Consider the following 18,524-nt stretch of genomic DNA (forward strand, 5'->3'; position numbering starts at 1 on the left):
CAAAGAAAAGAGTTTGAGCTTTGCAGCTGCTCTAATAACCTGATAGGGCATCTCAGCGGCCAGGCTAATAACCCCGACTGGAAACAGTTACCCAAACATTAACTTTCCTTCTTTAAAGGGGAACAGTCACAGCCATAAACAGGCAGAGTGCCTGAATGTAGTAATGGTGCCAAACTGTTTCATCAATAGATGTTATTATTTCTTTAGTTTTATATATATATGATCTTCAGCATATATATATCATACAGTCAAGTTTCCAAAACCTAAATTTATTGATTTATTAGGAGCAAAAACTCAAATATAAAAAATCGGCATCTGAAATATGGCGAGTTCATGTAGAAGTCAACTGGAGTCGTATTGAGAAAATTCAGACATTTTTAGTTCAAGTTTTTGAGATTCGTTCGAAAAATTGACATTGAAAATGATGGGCAGCATGTCATTTCACTATGTTCGAATGATTTTTTTTTACGTTTTGTAAGCTATTGAGTTTTTGAAACTTGAGTTTGTTAAAGGAGACATATTGGATAAATGGAAAAAAACCCTAATCCTGTAGGCAATTATGAATAATATACGGTGCTGGTTTCACTTTGGGCTAAAAATTAATCTAATCTGTAAAAATGGCCCCTTTATTGGCGCTCCCTATAGATCATCCCAGGTCCCTGTGTTTCAAATGAGGGTTGGGTGTGTCCTAATGGTCCCTGTCAGAAGCACAGTGGGGGGGAGAGCCAATCATAGCCTTGCACTCACACAAGCACAGACAGACTTCAGTTCCCTATCAGGTCAGCCTAGCTGCTGATTGGTTCCTATCTTACAGTGCTGTGTACTGAGAGCCGCCGGCCCCCCTGCACATCCAGAGAATTCAGCCAGCAGGAAGTGGAACAGATGGGCGGGACTAGTGGGGTTTTGACCGAATTTCTCAATAAATTAGTCAGAAACACAACTTTTTAAGCACAATCCTTCTATATCTAGAGGAGTATAATTCACTGGTATATTCTTAATTTTTATATGATATGTCTCCTTTAATAAATAAGCACACATTCAATATTTTTGGCTTTTCGAGTTCTTTTCAGATGCAAACCAAAGATTTTTCCTCCTTTTAAAGACAACTTAGTTATGGTAGACCAGGAAAATGAGTCTGTGACTCACAGCAGGAATAAAATGGCGGTTATGGAGCTCACAAAGACTCAAAGTCTAATAACTGGTAAATGAGACTGATAAAAGCTAATGGTGAAACAGAATTATTAAATGGCCACGTCTATGGGCATATTTATTACTGGTCACGCGTTGGGTGCAGGATAATCAATGACGGAAAATACGAGTGAGTTCTGTAGCTTGCTTGTGTAGTTTGGCATTGATTACATTTATTTATTTTGCACAATCTGGTTTTTAAATAAATAAAACCTGGTTAACTTTTAATTTTTTATCTTTTGAAAAGAATATTGATTGTGCAAAAAAAAAAAATTCCACACCAAGAAAAAAGGTAATGATGCCATCAAACATGATTAAGTTAAGGCAACAATTACCACCAACAATTCCACCCAATGCTTGACAGTAATACAAATGCCCCTTAGTCATTTTTACTTTATTTTAATGACAGTTCCCCTTTAATAATCAATTTTTCTGCAATAGATACAATAAGATGTTTACATCTTTACAAGCTAAAAATCAAATAAAAATTGGCATACTAATATTCATAATTATTAGAACAATAATAGAATAATAATATTATAATAATATAACTAAAACTTTGCAATACATTTGTCAAAGATAGAGGCTAGGGAATCAGCTGAGTAACTTTGCAAGCTAATAATTATTACTAATGTCTCATTCTTTTTCAAAATCGTATAATATAAATGGGTTTAATTATGTTTAATTAATCTGACTGAAACCAAGTAGCATGAAACTCCTTAGGGATGAAAGGGGTTGAAGTTTTGCTTGGACCGCACTAAAGGAGCCCCTCCCACTTACAGATCATGTGACAACAGAAGGCAATGCTATGATTCAGACTAGTCAGTTATCACTAATATTTTCTGACTGAACTGGATCAGAACATCCATTCTTGAACACACCATGCAAAATGCAAGGAGGGGTAAACAAATTGTTTTTTGGGGTGTGGTAACAACCTAGTCACAACTGGACCTAAATGAATTGGCCCCTATGTTCCAAATCATGTTGTTCTACACTCCATTAAGCAGATTTGTCAATGCCCTTGATAGTACTGACCATAGCTACAAACTGCACCATATAAAACAGGTAATGAATTCAGAAGTTCGAAAATGTATATGTTTCCATAATTTTCAATTATTTATAGGTTATTGGTTAATGTAATTGCTCTGAAAGCTGTATTTGTCTCTTACTATTTCCTCTACTGCTTGTCCCGACTACTTATACCACTAGAATTTTGTAAAGGTGGTCCTCCAGCCAGGACTCCAATTCCAATAATGCCTTGAATGTTCTGTAAGCACTAAGTTTGCCCAGGAGCAGTAACCCATAGCAACCAATCGGCAGGTAGCATTTACTGGTCACCTGTTTAAAAGCAAAAAGCTTATTGGTTGCTATGGGTTACTGCTTCTGGGCAAACTTAGTGCCTTTTATTACATATGGGGGTAAGTGAGAAGTAGAAGTATGGCAATAGTGTACACATAGGCATTGTGGACACGGAAGTCAAAACTAAAGGACAGTTTCTGCTTCACTGTTCACTTAGTATCAGTTTCCTTCTACTCACTTTATCCACTTCACTGCTGGTCCTGACTATAGGTACTGTACTAGCAAGTTCCAGCCAGGATTTCAATTTCCCCCATTGCCCTGCATTGTAATTAACAGAACTTTAAGAAGCATGCAAAGATCCTTGGCTGAAGGAGTTCTTGGTGGCAATGGATAGACAGATACAGCTTTCAATACCAATTACATTTAAAGATAACATTAATACCATCAACAGTCAATTAAACATCAATTGAAATTTAGGTTATGTCCCCCTGTGGTCTATTTTGGCAATTTTTCACCTAAAAAGCCTCACTATACAACTAAAGTATAAATCCGACCAAGTAACCACACACCTATAGTACATGTGCATGCCCATAGGAAAGCTGTGTTTAGCATACATGCAGTCATGTATGGGAATGTCCTCTGTGCCTAATGTGCTTCGTTTCTTTGTTTTTTTCCCATCGTCTGTAATTTCTGTAGATTAAGTACAAGGAAAGTATTGGAAAGGGAACTCCAATTCCTGACCTTCCCGAAGTGAAACGCGTAAAGGAGACTCAGAAGAACATCAGCTCGGTAGTAGCTGATACTTTTTATTCAAAGTTTAATGTGTTTGGAGGTGTCCTTTCCTTTATTTACTAAAGAATCTGCCTTTCCCTTTCTAACGTCAGTACCTTTCTCTTCACTTTGACACTTAATCATTACGGCTGTGTTTCCCTTTGTCCCTTTTTAATCCCCATTAGAAAAGATTTGAACTACTGATACTACTTGTAGGTCCTTTCTTTAGCAGTGCATTAATTGTAGAACTAACGTGTTACGCTTCTCTTTTGCCTCTTCTTATTGTGTTTTTCCAGTTTTCGATTTTCTAACACTTTGAGTATTTAATGGCCTATTGTTTAGATTATTGTCCTATAACAAAGTCCTGAGAATAACTATGTAACAAGCATTTCCACGAAGATGTCCAATTGAAAAGTATTTCTTTGTGTCAGGTTATTTATAAGAAGCAATTCATAGATGGAAATCTAGGTTTTGAGCAAGACTCTTTCTCACTGCATTTATTTGTAATATTTGAAATTTTAGAAATGAGGGTAAAGCATGCTTATAGAAAAGTATATTTTCCCATCTTATTGATTACTGAGTCAATGTGGTACAAAGCTGGAGACATCAAGGAGAAAATGCATCAACATTTTTGCACAAAGAGTTGGTTTAAGTGACAAATTGTTCTTTAAGACAAGAAAAAACATAACATAGAAAGTGAAGACCTTTTCCCTGATATGTCATCTTGAGGTGGGCGATATCCGATTGATCCAATCTTGTGGCCCTCGGGCCAAACGTCCCATTGATGGGATTTAGGCAAGGAATGCTTCAATGAGCCAATGTGCTTCTTGCCCCAATGGGATTCTGTCTGATCTACATCTAGCCAAGTTTGAGCCAGATATCAATTTGGTAGGCCCGACTGAAGGTCCCATACAAGCTGCTGACTTGGTCCATCTGCTGGTTTGGTCCATATTATTATGATCATCATTGAATTTTATTTTGTAATAATAGCAGCAATTTATATAAAGATTTACGTACCTCTATAAAATCTTAGCATTTAAGAAGTCACCAAGGAGTTCTGTGACTTGCTTGTATAAGTAATCCATTTCCTTTGTTTCTAAAATGATCACCCCTTTGCCCCATATAAGGCACAATATGTTGTATGACTAAGAAAACATAAGCCACGTTGTGATCATGAATGCTCTTTCATACCTCTAGGTGTTATACAAAGAAAGCTTGGGGCAAGGAACCCCTACAACTGTGACTCCAGAGATTGAAAGGGTCAAACGCAACCAGGAGAACATTAGCATGGTATATCAGAATCAGAGTAATGGTTTTATATTAAAAAACCTAATACTTAACCACTACAAGTCTAACAGTTACTGGCAAATTAATAAGTGCTTTGACTGTCAGGTGTGCTTAACATTTTAAAACATAGCACACACATGTGGTGTTGTAGGTATAATAATGATAATAACTTCATATTGTAGGTATAATAATGATAATAACTTCATGTTGTAGGTATAATACTGATAATAATATTAGAATAACACCTTTTCCACAAAGCAGGGTTCCTCAAGCTCAAGTCCTTATATATAACATGCCCGATAAAAAGAAAGAAAACAGTGAGGTAGTTGGTTGACCTGTTTAAACTGGCTGAAAACTTTGCAATTGCAGCCAATGGGAAGGCAAAACTGCGGTTGTGGTTTTATTTATTGGGTAGGTCAGGATGGTGCACTGGTTTTCCCTTCAAATTACCCTAATTGAGAAATTAAAAGGGTCGGACTAGGGTGTGTGGGGCCCACTGGGGCCGCCACCCCAGGGGCCTCCCACAACCCCAGGGACCCCACTGCTCGACCACAGCCATCCCTTTTCTGCCCTAGCACACATAGCTCATACTTACCTAGGCATGATTGGGGGAGGAAGATTAGCGGGAAAGCACTGATGCTTCCCAGTGGGATTGGTTCCCAGCCTGGCAGGGCCCACCGGGTTTTTCCACAGTGTCCCGCTGGCCCAGTATGACCCTAGAAATAAAAACAAGACAAAAGCTTCAGCAATCAGCATCAATATTCTAGCAGATTTTGCTACAGTTTTTTCAACTTAAAAGTTGGAGGAAAGACTAACGGGTGGATTTGTGATCACCTAAAAACCAGTGGGCTTTTTATTTTTTGCAAACACCCACTTTTTTTAATAACAGTTTGGGACAAAGCAAAACCAATCAATTGCAGAAAAGACAAATGAGTTTAGAAGCTGCCTTGTGTTTTCTGCTATTGATTAAACCAAAGAAGGTCTTCGAAAGGATCATAAATCAGCTTCTTAAGGTCCCCATACACGGGCTGATTCTAGCTGCCGATATCGGTCCCTTAGACTGATTCGGCAGCTTATCGGCTCCTGTATAGGCACTAACAATGGGCCTGCCAGACCGATATCTGACCTGAAATCGGCCAGATCTCGATTGGGCAGGTTTGATTTTTCGTCGGATCAAAGACCACATCGGCTAATTGATGCGGTCCCCGAACCGACAAACGCCTATACCCGCTGTTCTAACTTAGTTGTTTGGCCCTGGGGGACCAAATTAGCCCAATATCGCCCACCTGTAGGTGGGGATATCGGGAGAAGATCCGCTCGCTTGGTGACCTCGCCAAGTGATCGGATCTTAGCGTGTATGGCCACAGCATAGTGCTTTGCTTAATGATTCAACTAATTTTAAATTAAGATTTTAATCTATATTAATTCCACAAGATTATACATTTCAAGGTAAATTGAATTTCCCCCTAAAGGACAGAATTTGTGGAACCTTTTAAGATATTACTTACAAAATAGACCCGTTCCCTTCCGTGACAATACCCAACTAAACACAGATTGTGGAGTGGCATTACTGACCATAGACATTTCTAAAAATTATTTTGCAGCTCAGATGTTTAGAAATTGTGTATCCTCTACATTGTTTACTAAACTTGTATATAAGGCCAGCATCTACATGCATTCTCTTTGGTGTATCCATATTGCAAAATATGTTTTGTGTCGGCAACTTAAATGGTCCTAGAGCATTTGTTTCTCTGGGTGATAATGCCATTTATTTATTTGACATTTTCCATGTTCCTATGTATTGGTGTATTGTTTATAAATAGCTGAGAAATAGCTTAACTACGCATATCTGGGACGGCAAGAGCTGGCAGACAATAAATTAAAAATTCAATTATAAATTAGCCTTTCAAAAAGAAAGCACCAAAGAAACAATCTATTGCAGATGCTGACCGGGAAAAAGGGTAACTGTAAAACTACTGGGGGGAAAATGTAAATATTTTGCTCTATTGTTATTCTTTAATTACATTTATTACATTTCATCCATGATCCATTCTGCGTCTTTGTTTAGTATTTTAGACATTTTAGAGAGCTTTACCTTTTATATATATATATATATATTGTATATTTATCATATTTTGGGATAATTTCTTGCATCTCTAGGTTATGTACAAAGAAAACTTGGGGCTAGCAACACCTGTGCCGGTGACTCCAGAGATTGAGAGAGTCAAACGGAATCAAGAAAATATTAGCTCGGTATATGTTAAAAAGATCCCGCTAACATTATATTAATCAAGAAGTAACCCTTTTTAAACAACACCATGTGACTTATTAAAATAAATAATACACTGATTTCTTACCTTTGAAAAAAAAATAACTGTTGGGCCTATGGGACATGCTGTGCCTATGGCAGACACTGGCGGTTCCAGTGGGCGGTCATTAGTGTTTAAATGCCCCATGAATCATAGGCCTTACATTTTAAAGACTTAATCAGATTTTTTTCCCTTGAATAAAAAAAGAAAACTAAAAAAATAACTAAAATATTAAAAAATTCAGGATTTAATCATTTTTACATCTGACTTGGTTTTGGTATTTAGTGTTCGGATGATTTCTATTTATCCACCATTCCAACTGTTAATGTTTTTTTATTGTGTTCTTTCTTTGCTGGTTTCACTTTTTTTAAAATAAGGGGCTATGAAAATATAATTTTTCATAGCCCAATTCTTGAGTAAGAATTCAAGACAAGCACGTGCACTTTCTGAGAAAAACAGATCCAGGAAGCCGTTACTGAGCTTCCCGCTGTAGTATTATTTATTAAAAACATCACAGTGTATTGACCAATTGAAAAACCTAATCAGGTGATGAGTTACCAAGGGCATACGTGGAATATTTGCAACTCTTGGCTTGTCCACAATGGGCTGCTGTTGTTGGCAAATTATGCTCCAGTAGGAAGAGACTGTAGCTTCAGTTTTCCTTTTCTTGAAAGACTTGCTGCAGCCTGTAGGTCAGGGTCGGACTGGGCTGCCGGGACACCAGGAAAAACCTGGTGGGCCCTGGCGGCCCAGACCCGATCCCTGTTGCCGCTTCCCCTGGCCGCTGATGTCCTCCCCTGACGCGTTTCGCTTACATGCTGTCGGGGGGACGTTGGGCAGGTGACGGGGGTGCAGTGGGGGGTGATGGTGATGCAGCTGGCAGGGGCACCTTGGGGGGTGCCAGGCCCCTGGGGCAAAACCCCGGTGGGCCCTGCACCCCCCAGTCCGACCCTGCTGTAGGTTAAGTAGCAAAACTGCAATTACAATGGACCATTTATCTGCAAGCCCATAAGCTGCTGAAATGCAGGTATCCCTAGAGGCAATTGTAAGCTGCTAGCCATTACCACTATAAAGTTGCAGGCAGTTAGGTTCATCAGCTGACAGCTTCATCACAAGAATTTAAAATAGGCCCCTTGATAATAGCTGCTAGTTGTATGTGTCGAGTGGAAAGTGCATAGGGTTATATATAAAGGGTTGTCTACCGCTTGTCTTGAATAAAGAACAGAGCATGGGGACTTACATGTGGGCAACCGCCTTACATATGAATGTAAACAAATTTTCTTGGTGGTTTCATTCCTCCTATGGAAAAACCACATAATTTGAAAGTATTTGGATTTGGTTTGGCCAGCCGAATCCAAATACTGCTGGAAAAGCTTGGATTTGCCAAATCCTGACTGGAGTGCAGGATTGGGTGCATCCCTAATGTAGCCGCCCAGGATATAACAGTTATGATTCGCTGGAACATTACGTAATTGCACAGTTCTCTTTACCATTGTTATTTTGGGCCTTCAGGTGTTATACAAAGATCAGTTTGGAGTGGGAACCCCCACACCCGTTACTCCCGAGATGGAAAGAGTAAAACGCAATCAAGAAAATATTAGCTCGGTATCATATTTTTTTGCAGATAAAGTAACATTCTAATTTTATATCCCGAGTTGATTTTTCTTCCTCTTACCCATTACAGACATGTATTATATATATTACCTCTTTTTGGGCATAACATTGACTTTGCTTCTACCCTTTCTAAACCTTAATTGGATTTTTCCCATTAACTGCCAATGAATATTTTCTTAATCCTCATGTTTTCATTTTGGCATTTTTTTTTTCATTTTGATTGTTCTGTCCCCTAATGTCTTTAATTCATGTAAAACTGTATGGAGACTTTGCCTATGAGGGCATCAATGATGCAGTTATAAATTATATTTTTACTCTTTACTTAATGACAAGCATTGTGCAAATATTATTAGCACTTAGGGAGACCTACCATTAATGACTCTTGCAAATGTTTTTTTCAGTTGAAGGATCATTACTCTAGATGTCTGTAAGCAGACATGACCCATTATATATATGACCCATTAGTTAGAATGGTAGGCCAAGAATTATCATACATATGCTGGTTAGGGGTATGTAATAAAAATATTCTTGACATGTAGGACTTTTTTTTTACAAATTGACTTAAAAATACAAGGGTAAAATATGAAAACATTCTCTGCATAATAATAATAACTTTATTGCCTATAGGTTGCATACAAAGAGAATTTGGGGAAAGGGACCCCCACACCTGTCACTCCAGAGATGGAGAGGGTCAAACGCAACCAAGAAAACATTAGCATGGTACCTAAATAGCCCTTAAATTATCCATTTCATTTTCCACTTTTAACATCCACGTGCCACCCCTAATACTCATTAGCAGTCATCTATTAATGACTAAAACTCATTAGCAGTCATCTATTAATGACTAAAACTTTAGGCAGATTCATACTTTCCTTAAGGGAAACTACAATGAGACATTGGGGGGTAATATAATAAAAGTCACAAAGTTTGCACCAGATCTAACAACCTATAGCACCCAATCAGGTATTTGCTCAGTGGCGAGCAGCAAAAACTGCCTGATAATTGGTTGCTCCTCCCTGATAGCAAGTTAAGTTATTGTTGATACCAGATCGGGATACCTCTTGCCCCCCTTTTAGGTTGTGGTGTATGATTTACAATGTTATACTGTGAATGTATAGGCAGGTCTGCTCCGTCATACAAAACAAACTTAGCGCTGTGCTTTATAGGGACTAAAAATACAATTTATATTATAGGGCTTATATTCTGTTATAGGGGTGATTGGGCAGCAAACGATAGCCCTTGTGCCGGGCACAGTGCTTAGTGGAAACCTAAGGCAGGCAGTAAGTATATATAGGTCTGGATGCACTTTTCGTTCACGGGGATAATATATCCCACACATGTAAGGGGTGTCCAATGGGATACCCAAGCACCGCCCTTTACATCCCATACAAGGTGCATTGTGGGCAAAGACATGGTGTTTTTTTCACACTTGTTCGAGAGTTCGGAGCACTTATATCTTTTTATAATGAGTGCAATGATTATTTTTAACCTTTGTGTGACTTTCATTGTTAACCTAACGCCTTACCAATCTCTGATTTCCATTCATAGCCGAGTGCAGTCATAAAAATTAACTCCGGCGCAACGTTAAGCATTGAATTTCTGGTGATATGTGGATGTGCTTCTCTGTATGCTGTAGGTTTTGTACAAAGAAGGAATGGGAAAAGCAACTCCAACCACCGTAACTCCAGAGATGGAGCGAGTTAAACGCAATCAAGAAAACATTAGCTCGGTATTTGAGGCCAGATGAGATAAACCCCCCCCCTGTGTAACATAACAACCCTAATATGTGCTATCCCAGTCCTCCTAAAATACCCCTTTGAGTAGTAACAATTCTTTTACAATTCCTTTGTACAGTCCTGACCACGTACTAAAATAACGTGTACCCTTCGACCTTCCCTAATTGTATTTAAATGTTTTTCCGGGAAGCCTGTTATTCTAATGGGTATGAATTATCTAACTGGAGTGAGATTATAAAAACATTAACACACTACAGTTCCTAAAGTCTTAACTGGACTAAGAATATATCTACTTGGATTCAATGAAAAAGGGAAACAACTCCTCAGCAGTGAGTCAGAGATCTTTCAGTTCTAGGATCCTCCCTACCTTTAGCTTAGAAAATAAACCCAGAACAGTCCAGGAATACTTGGAAGGCCTTTGGTAGAAGATGGCTGACCTTTTCCATTCAAGCCTCCATTTTGGAGTCCAACATTTAACTAGAATATACCCCCCATAACAAGTTTACAGACTGTAACAGTTATTTAGCCATAGTTCCAAGAATATCTAGAATAAATTTTTACGTCAGATATGACTCTGATGGACGTAGGACCTAATGGCCTAGGTCTCCAGAATGAAGTATAATAAGATATTTCTCTTCTGTTAACATTGGGCAGCAAGGTTTTAGTGGCTCGGGATCCACTTCTCGAACGACTTTTCTTTTGTAGTCTGTTTGGCTCTTGATATGTCACACAGAGAAGCTCTGATAGATGTTAAATGGTAAGTCCATGGTAAGCAATAAACAACATTACACCATGCAGATATGTGGCTTTTGCTATTATTTCTGCCTAGCAAACTTTAGGATGAAGAGGTAAGAAACGCGTCTCTGTTGCAATATCTTCAAATCCGTGTCATTAGCACGAGTGAAATTTAAAAACACAAAAACTAATTCTATGTAAAGGGCTTGTCTCACTTACGTTTTGTCGCTAATTGACTTTACTAGCACTCATAACTTACCTCCCCGGTTGGATCGTACAGTTAGTTCACTGGGCCTGTGTTAATCCATTTCCTTTTCCATCCATTAGGTTCTGTATTCTGACAGCTTCCGTAAGCAGATACAGGGTAGAGCCGCCTACGTTATGGATACTCCTGAGATGAGACGCGTTCGGGAATCGCAAAAACACATTTCACTGGTGAGATCTGTTTTATATTATAGTAAGCCGACAACATTCGGAAACAAATAAATGGATTTTAGTCATCATTTGATCCCCAACCAGTTGCTTCTGAGAAAAATATTGCTCCCCACCCCTTTTGATGTTGCTCCCAGTGGCCTCAAAGTAGGTGCCATTTTGAAATTTTTGTCTCTAAGGCAAGTTTTGGAATCCCAGAGACACAGTTTTATGCCAATCAGAACCTCCTGCAGGCCAGCAGTCCAAATGGGGCTACCAAATAGCCAATCACAGCCCTTATTTGGTATCCCCAAAGAACTGTGTAGCTCGCCAACACTTTCTACATCTGAATGTGGTTCACAAGTGAAAAAGGTTGGGGATCCCTGGTATAGAGGATGTCCCATCTACTCCCAGAAAAACTGCTGGAGTAACATGTGGATCTCATCTTTCCTCACTGGTTATTTTATTACCTTCCCCATTAGTGTTTCCCAACTTCAGCTATTGCTGAATTACTGTCCTTTTGTATAGAGTTTGCCAGATCACTGCTTTTCTGGGCACCTTCATTGCTCAGTTCAGGTCTAGACTTCTGGACAACGTTAGTGCTTGGTTCAGATCTAGACCCTGGTTACCTACTGCTTCTTCTAAGTTGTATTTCCTATTTATAGCAGATATCCTCCAGGTCCACAGTAAGGGCGGAAGAGATCAATTTTATCTTTTATATTCCATTCCAGTCTTTCCATGGAAGGATAGAGGAGGACATGCCTCCAACAAATGTAAAAGGCTCTTGAGCATCAGTATGTAGTGTATAGAAAAGAGACCAGGAACACCACCAGCACCTCTTGATTCACGATGAAAATGATAGTACTGGTACTTTTCAGTCCAAAAATTCTCTAATGAACCTTTTTTAGGATGAAAACCGCCAGTACCAAAGCTATCGCTTTAACTAATGGGCAGTGTCACTCTTTGGCACTTAATGTATATTCACAATAACCCTCTTATTTTCTTTTTTGTTTCAGATCAAATACCACGAAGACTTTGAGAAACAAAAAGGCAGTTTCACACCAGTTGTTACTGACCCAGTCACAGAACGTGTTAAGAAGAATATGATTGACTTCAGTGACATTAACTACCGCGGAATCCAGAGGAAGGTCGTAGAAATGGAACGAAGAAGAAATGATCAGGAACAGGATGTCAATGGTATATATTATATATCACTTTAGTCTTTATCTCGGAATTTCATTTTTTTCAACCCTATAGTTAGAAGAACAGCAAACAAGGGCACAAAGGGAAGCAGTTTGCTACATTGTTGCACCAAAGCTGCTTTGTGGGTCTTCCAATTAACCTCTACAGCAACCCAGTCTCTACTGGGCAGAGAGTCACTATTTCCTAATGTATTCTCATTTACAATACCAGTAATGGCAAAGTAACACAGATAATAACTATTAGCACGCTGTGCTTTTAAAAATGAATGTCTATTATGGCTAGGACTTGATAAAAAAATACAATATAGGTATAGGATCAGTTATCCAGAAACCAGTTATCCAGAAAGCTCAGAATTACAGCAAGATTATCTCCTATAGACTCTATTTTAAATGCATTATTTAAACGCATTATTCTTTTCTATTTCACACACTTTCAAGTGGAACTTAAACGCATTATTGTTTTCCAAAATGCAAGTGAGGAAAATGAGCGTCACTGCTCCTAAAATGGCCGCTGGAGGATTTCCTGTTTGGGAAAAATGAAGAGGATTCGTGGAAATGAACATCCATTTAAATTTCACATTTTTTTCAAGAAATAGCAATATATTCTTGAAAATTTTACCAAAATTCTCAATTTTTTTGAGAAAGCGTCAAACATTTTGCATAAAAATAACACAAAAATGTAAACTTTCGTATGATCAACTTACAAATTATTGTGACTATTAATAAATGCATTACTCTGTACAAGTACATTAGAGGGGATTATAGGCAGATAGGGGGGGGTTCTTTTTTCCCATAAAAACGATCAACGCACCAGAGGCCCCCCCTTTAGATTAGAGAAGTGGAGCTTCCATTTGAAGCAGCGTAGGGGGTTCCTCACGGTGAGGGCAGTGAGGTTGGGGAATGCCCTGCCGGGGATGTTGGGTAGGGGGTTCCTCACGGTGAGGGCAGTGAGGTTGGGGAATGCCCTTCCTAGTGATGTGGTAATGGCAGATTCTGTTAATGCCTATAAGAGGGGCCTGGATGAGTTCTTCAACAATCAGAATATCCAAGGCTATTGTGATACTAATATCTACAGTTAGTACTAGTGGTTGTATTTATAGTTTATGTATGTGAGTGTATAGATTGGTAGGTGTGGGTTGTGTGTGCTGGGTTTACTTGGAAGGGTTGAACTTGATGGACTCTTTTCAACCCTATGTAACTATGTAACTATCATTGATCTAATTTTTTAATCAAAAAAACTATTAGGAGTTTATGTGAGTGTCTAAAAACAAACAAATCTGATTTTTAGCAAATCTGTCCTCTAAAGTCTGTGTATGCTTTATACAGATCTCCGGGTCTGGCGTACTAACCCAGGATCAGTCTTTGACTACGACCCAGCAGAAGACAACATTCAGTCCAGGAGCCTACACATGCTCACCGGTCAGTCATCTTCGACGTTCATTTCCCGTAATATTTCGCTCAAACCCTTTATATCCTGCTTGGCTAATGTTTCCACCACTCGTGTTACAGTGCAAGCCCGCCGAAGCCGCGAGCAATCCCGGTCTGCCAGTGCCTTGAGTCTGAGCGCTGGAGATGAAAAGTCTGAACTCTCGGAGGCGGTTGACCACCACCATTCCTATTACAGCAACTCGGGATTATACACCACTACAGTAACAGGTAATGAGAGCAACGGTTTCACAATGCAATGTCTGATGGGAGACTGTATACAAATACTTAATATGAATGTTGTTTCACAATACTTGTAGGCCACAAGGAAAGTTCCCAAATACTGTTTTATAAGGGTAAGTAGATCTTCCTGTAGAGCTATACAAAGTAGCAGTGAAGCTTCTCTTCTTTGGGAATGAATGATGGCTTTTGACGCAACTTCTTACATCTATTAGATACGCAAATACTCCTTGCACTAGAGCTAGACATAGTGGCACTGAGGCTTTTCTTCTTTGGCGGTGAATGGCGGCTTTTACCACATCAGCTGCTTCTTTTCTCTTATTAAAATATAACTTTTATTTGTAGGTTACAAACAGGCAAAAACCACAGAGCTCCCACAACAGAGGTCTTCTTCTGTAGCCACTCAACTAACAACAGCTTCTTCCGTGCCATCTCATCCGTCTACTACTGGAGTAAGTAATAACCTGCTGAGTAGAACCAAACCAAATGGAACATGTGTAATCAAATAACTTGCAAACATTTTATATATATTGTTGATCCACCACATAAACTGTGTAGTTCAATGACTACAATAGAAAATGTATAAAATGTCCCTGGGAGGGTAAGGGACCAAGGTATACCTCAAGATTTAGACTAAATTAGTCAGTCAATGTCACTCTGGCTCATTTGGTACCAGTAGACTGAAGGGTGTGGAAAGTGCAGCAGGCTGCTAGGACACTGCAAGGCGGCCCAAATCAGCTGTCTACCTGAAGAGACCAACAGATGACTGAAGTGTTGTCTTTTTTTTTTAGCATAGAAGTGGTATTACATACCTTATAGCTAATAACAAGATTACAAGCACATTATAAACATTGTGGTATTCGTCATTCATCAGTATTTCCAAGAAAAACTAAAGGTGGAAAATGTATTTGTCTGAAATTTCACCCCCATTGCCCTTTAAAGGACTTGTATACCCTACATTTTTCTACTATGTATATATGTTGGGCACATATCCCCCCACCACTGTATTTATCCCCTCCATTTGCCATCACCATCACATTTTCTAAAAAAAAAAGGCAGCTTTTACCCATCTCAGCCATTTTCCCTTTCACACATCTTCAGTGACATTTACATCTGCAAACAGCTCAGGGGCGGGCCAAGCAGACCGGGCGCCCAAGGAAACCCAGTTGGCCACCTCGCCACCCCACCCTTTGGCACTCATGCGCAGTTCCGGGGGGGGGTGCGACGCGATGACAAATGGCGGGAGCAATGACAATGGAGGATGACTAGGGGTAGGCAGAAGAGGCTCCTACCTGGCGCCCCCTAATCGTTGCGCCCTAGGCAGCTGCCTCTTCTGCCTACCCCTAATTCCGGCCCTGAAACAGCATATGTGCGCTGTACAGTTCATGCAGTGAAGAATGCAGGCTTACACAGGCAGAACTTACTTTAATAAAACATCCTGCTTGGATTGAGCACTGTAACGGTTAAGCTGAGCTCAGGACAGGAGGTTAGGAGAAAAAACATGTTTTTCCAGCAGAATGCACAGCTACAGCAGATTCTATGGAAACCAGCAGTGCCATCTCTTCATTGGCTGCTAGACTGGAGGTGTGTTCGGAAACCTAAGAACTGAGCTCAGTAAGCCAAGAGCCAAAGTCAATTCCTAAGGGGGGGGGGGGCAAGTGAGTTACAGGAGGAGAAGGAAGTGATTATGGGGAAGCCTTATTATTAACTTTGAACAGGAGTGGCAGGTATTTAAAGATTTCAAAGAAGCTGTTCACTGATTACATTTCTTTGTGGGAGGTTTACATGCCCTCCTTCCAGAAGTACCCAGGTGGAAAACAAGTATGCTCTCCAAAAGTCACTCCATAAGTCTATGGTGTATATTTATCATGCTGAGCAAAAAGTGGAGTAAAACAATATCGGTGATGTTGCTCAGAGCAGCCAATCAGATGCTTTGCTTTGGTTTTCTAACTGTTGGAATTTAATTGCTGATTGGTTGCCCTGGGCAACATCACCAGTAATGCTTCACTCCACTTTTTACACAGTATGATAAATATATCCCACACAGGAGGGTTTGTTGGATCCTCTTCACCTCACAGCATTGTAACACATTCCTACATTTTTCCTTTTTCCAGAAATCCTTCAAAGCCATGTACGATTACAGAGCAGCCGACGACGATGAAGTGTCATTTAAAGATGGAGATACCATAGTAAATGTCCAGACTATCGACGAAGGCTGGATGTACGGGACAGTCCAGAGAACCGGCAAGACTGGAATGCTGCCTGCCAACTATCTAGAATCCATCTAAGCAACCAGATCCGCAAGCGGCAACACTGAAACAAACGTGGTGAAACATTTAATCGAGAAAAGTGCTGCCACTTTGTTTAGGTGGAGCTTGCCTTGTTTATATATTATTAATAGAGCTCAACATCAAGCACTTGGACATCATAATAGACTAAGATTTTGGTTTCCACTATTATGCCCTCCCCGTATATCTCCTCCCCTGTAATAAATGCTCACTAGTGCCGATGGTATGGTTGCACCTTCATAGGAATTCCCTTTTATTAAACACCACACGGAAAACGCACCAAAGGGCAAGCAATAGCTGCTGTTTGTGTTTCCAACGTGTTCCATGTCAACCAATGGTTATTTTGTTTTTCTAAAAGCACCATATTAAATGATCAAGCAAGCACCCTAGCGATCACAGAATGGAAAAGCCTCTCCTCTTCCGCTTACTCAATGCTGCATGCATGTGATTTTGTTCTAGGGTAAGCAAACACTTAACTCCTGTACATTAGAGCATAATAAAGCTGGAGTTTCTGCAGTATCTCTCTGTGTGGGCACTTTATGTCAAGGGAAAGTGTTTACCTTAAATGGAAGAAAAACATACAGGTATCAGACCCCTTATCTGGAAAACCATTATCCAGAAAGTACCGAATTACAGAAAGGCCATCTCCCATAGACTCCATTTTAATCAAATAATTCACATTTTTAAAAATGGTTCCTTTTTCTCTGTAATAAAACAGTACCAGTACTTGATCCCAACTAAGATATAATTACCCCTTATTGGGGCAGAACAGCCCTACTGGGTTTATTTCATGGTTAAATGATTCCCTTTTCTCTGTAATAATAAAACAGTACCTGTACTTGATCCCAACTAAGATATAATTACCCCTTATTGGGGCAGAACAGCCCTACTGGGTTTATTTCATGGTTAAATGATTCCCTTTTCTCTGTAATAATAAAACAGTACCTGTACTTGATCCCAACTAAGATATAATTACCCCTTATTGGGGCAGAACAGCCCTACTGGGTTTATTTCATGGTTAAATGATTCCCTTTTCTCTGTAATAATAAAACAGTACCTGTACTTGATCCCAACTAAGATATAATTACCCCTTATTGGGGGCAGAACATCCCTATTGGGTTTATTTAATGGTTAAATGATTCCCTTTTCTCTGTAATAATAAAACAGTACCAGTACTTGATCCCAACTAAGATATAATTACCCCTTATTGGGGCAGAACAGCCCTACTGGGTTTATTTCATGGTTAAATGATTCCCTTTTCTCTGTAATAATAAAACAGTACCTGTACTTGATCCCAACTAAGATATAATTACCCCTTATTGGGGGCAGAACAGCCCTATTGGGTTTATTTAATGGTTAAATGATTCCCTTTTCTCTGTAATAATAAAACAGTACCTGTACTTGATCCCAACTAAGATATAATTACCCCTTATTGGGGGCAGAACAATCCTATTGGGTTTATTTCATGGTTAAATGATTCCGTTTTCTCTGTAATAATAAAACAGTACCTTGTTATTGATTCCAACTAAGATATAATTGGGATCAAGTACAGGTACTGTTTTATTATTACAGAACAAAAACTGTAGTACCGTGTTAGCCAGTGTCAAAAATAATAATAAAAAAAACAACAAAATACAAATACAAGAGTATTGTAGAAATGATACCTATATTGGCTAACAATAAAAATACATTGCAAGCTTTCAGAGCTCTAAGGCCCCTTCATCAGGCAAAATACAAATGAGAACTGAAATGGCACAACATTTATACTGATAGATCAGAGAGAAGTATGGAGTTATTTAACACATTAAGACAGGGCCTTAATTTGGGGTCAGGTTTCATGTCACACTATCTGATCTGACTGAATCCAGACCCCTGGACTATTTACAACCCACCCTAATAAACCTTAATTACTTTCACTATCTTCACAAGTTATCTCTATCTATAACATTATTACAGAGAAAAGGGAATCATTTAACCATGAAATAAACCCAATAGGGCTGTTCTGCCCCCAATAAGGGG

At 39.3% G+C, this 18,524-nt stretch overlaps 1 protein-coding gene across 37 annotated transcripts in view; it reads left to right on the forward strand.

The window, feature by feature from the left end:
* The window catches only part of neb (nebulin), a 137,689-nt gene extending 120,665 nt beyond the window's left edge, over positions 1–17,024 (forward strand). For 18 of the 37 annotated variants that reach the window (XM_031893462.1, XM_031893465.1, XM_031893460.1 and 15 more), the window contains 13 exons: positions 3,184–3,276; positions 4,456–4,548; positions 6,706–6,798; positions 8,367–8,459; positions 9,096–9,188; positions 10,105–10,197; positions 11,267–11,374; positions 12,367–12,547; positions 13,879–13,971; positions 14,062–14,208; positions 14,298–14,333; positions 14,563–14,669; positions 16,332–17,024. In XM_031893462.1, coding sequence (XP_031749322.1) covers positions 3,184–3,276; positions 4,456–4,548; positions 6,706–6,798; positions 8,367–8,459; positions 9,096–9,188; positions 10,105–10,197; positions 11,267–11,374; positions 12,367–12,547; positions 13,879–13,971; positions 14,062–14,208; positions 14,298–14,333; positions 14,563–14,669; positions 16,332–16,505 — 1,404 coding nt within the window. In that variant the 3' untranslated portion in view covers positions 16,506–17,024. Of the gene's footprint in view, positions 1–3,183; positions 3,277–4,455; positions 4,549–6,705; positions 6,799–8,366; positions 8,460–9,095; positions 9,189–10,104; positions 10,198–11,266; positions 11,375–12,366; positions 12,548–13,878; positions 13,972–14,061; positions 14,209–14,297; positions 14,334–14,562; positions 14,670–16,331 lie in introns of those variants that run through there. The other 19 variants (XM_031893463.1, XM_031893483.1, XM_002936663.4 and 16 more) reach the window with 14 other exon arrangements.
* The last annotated feature ends 1,500 nt before the right edge of the window (positions 17,025–18,524 follow it).

The sequence above is a fragment of the Xenopus tropicalis genome, chromosome 9, assembly GCF_000004195.4.
Source record: "Xenopus tropicalis strain Nigerian chromosome 9, UCB_Xtro_10.0, whole genome shotgun sequence".
In the NCBI taxonomy this organism is placed as follows: Eukaryota; Metazoa; Chordata; class Amphibia; order Anura; family Pipidae; genus Xenopus; species Xenopus tropicalis.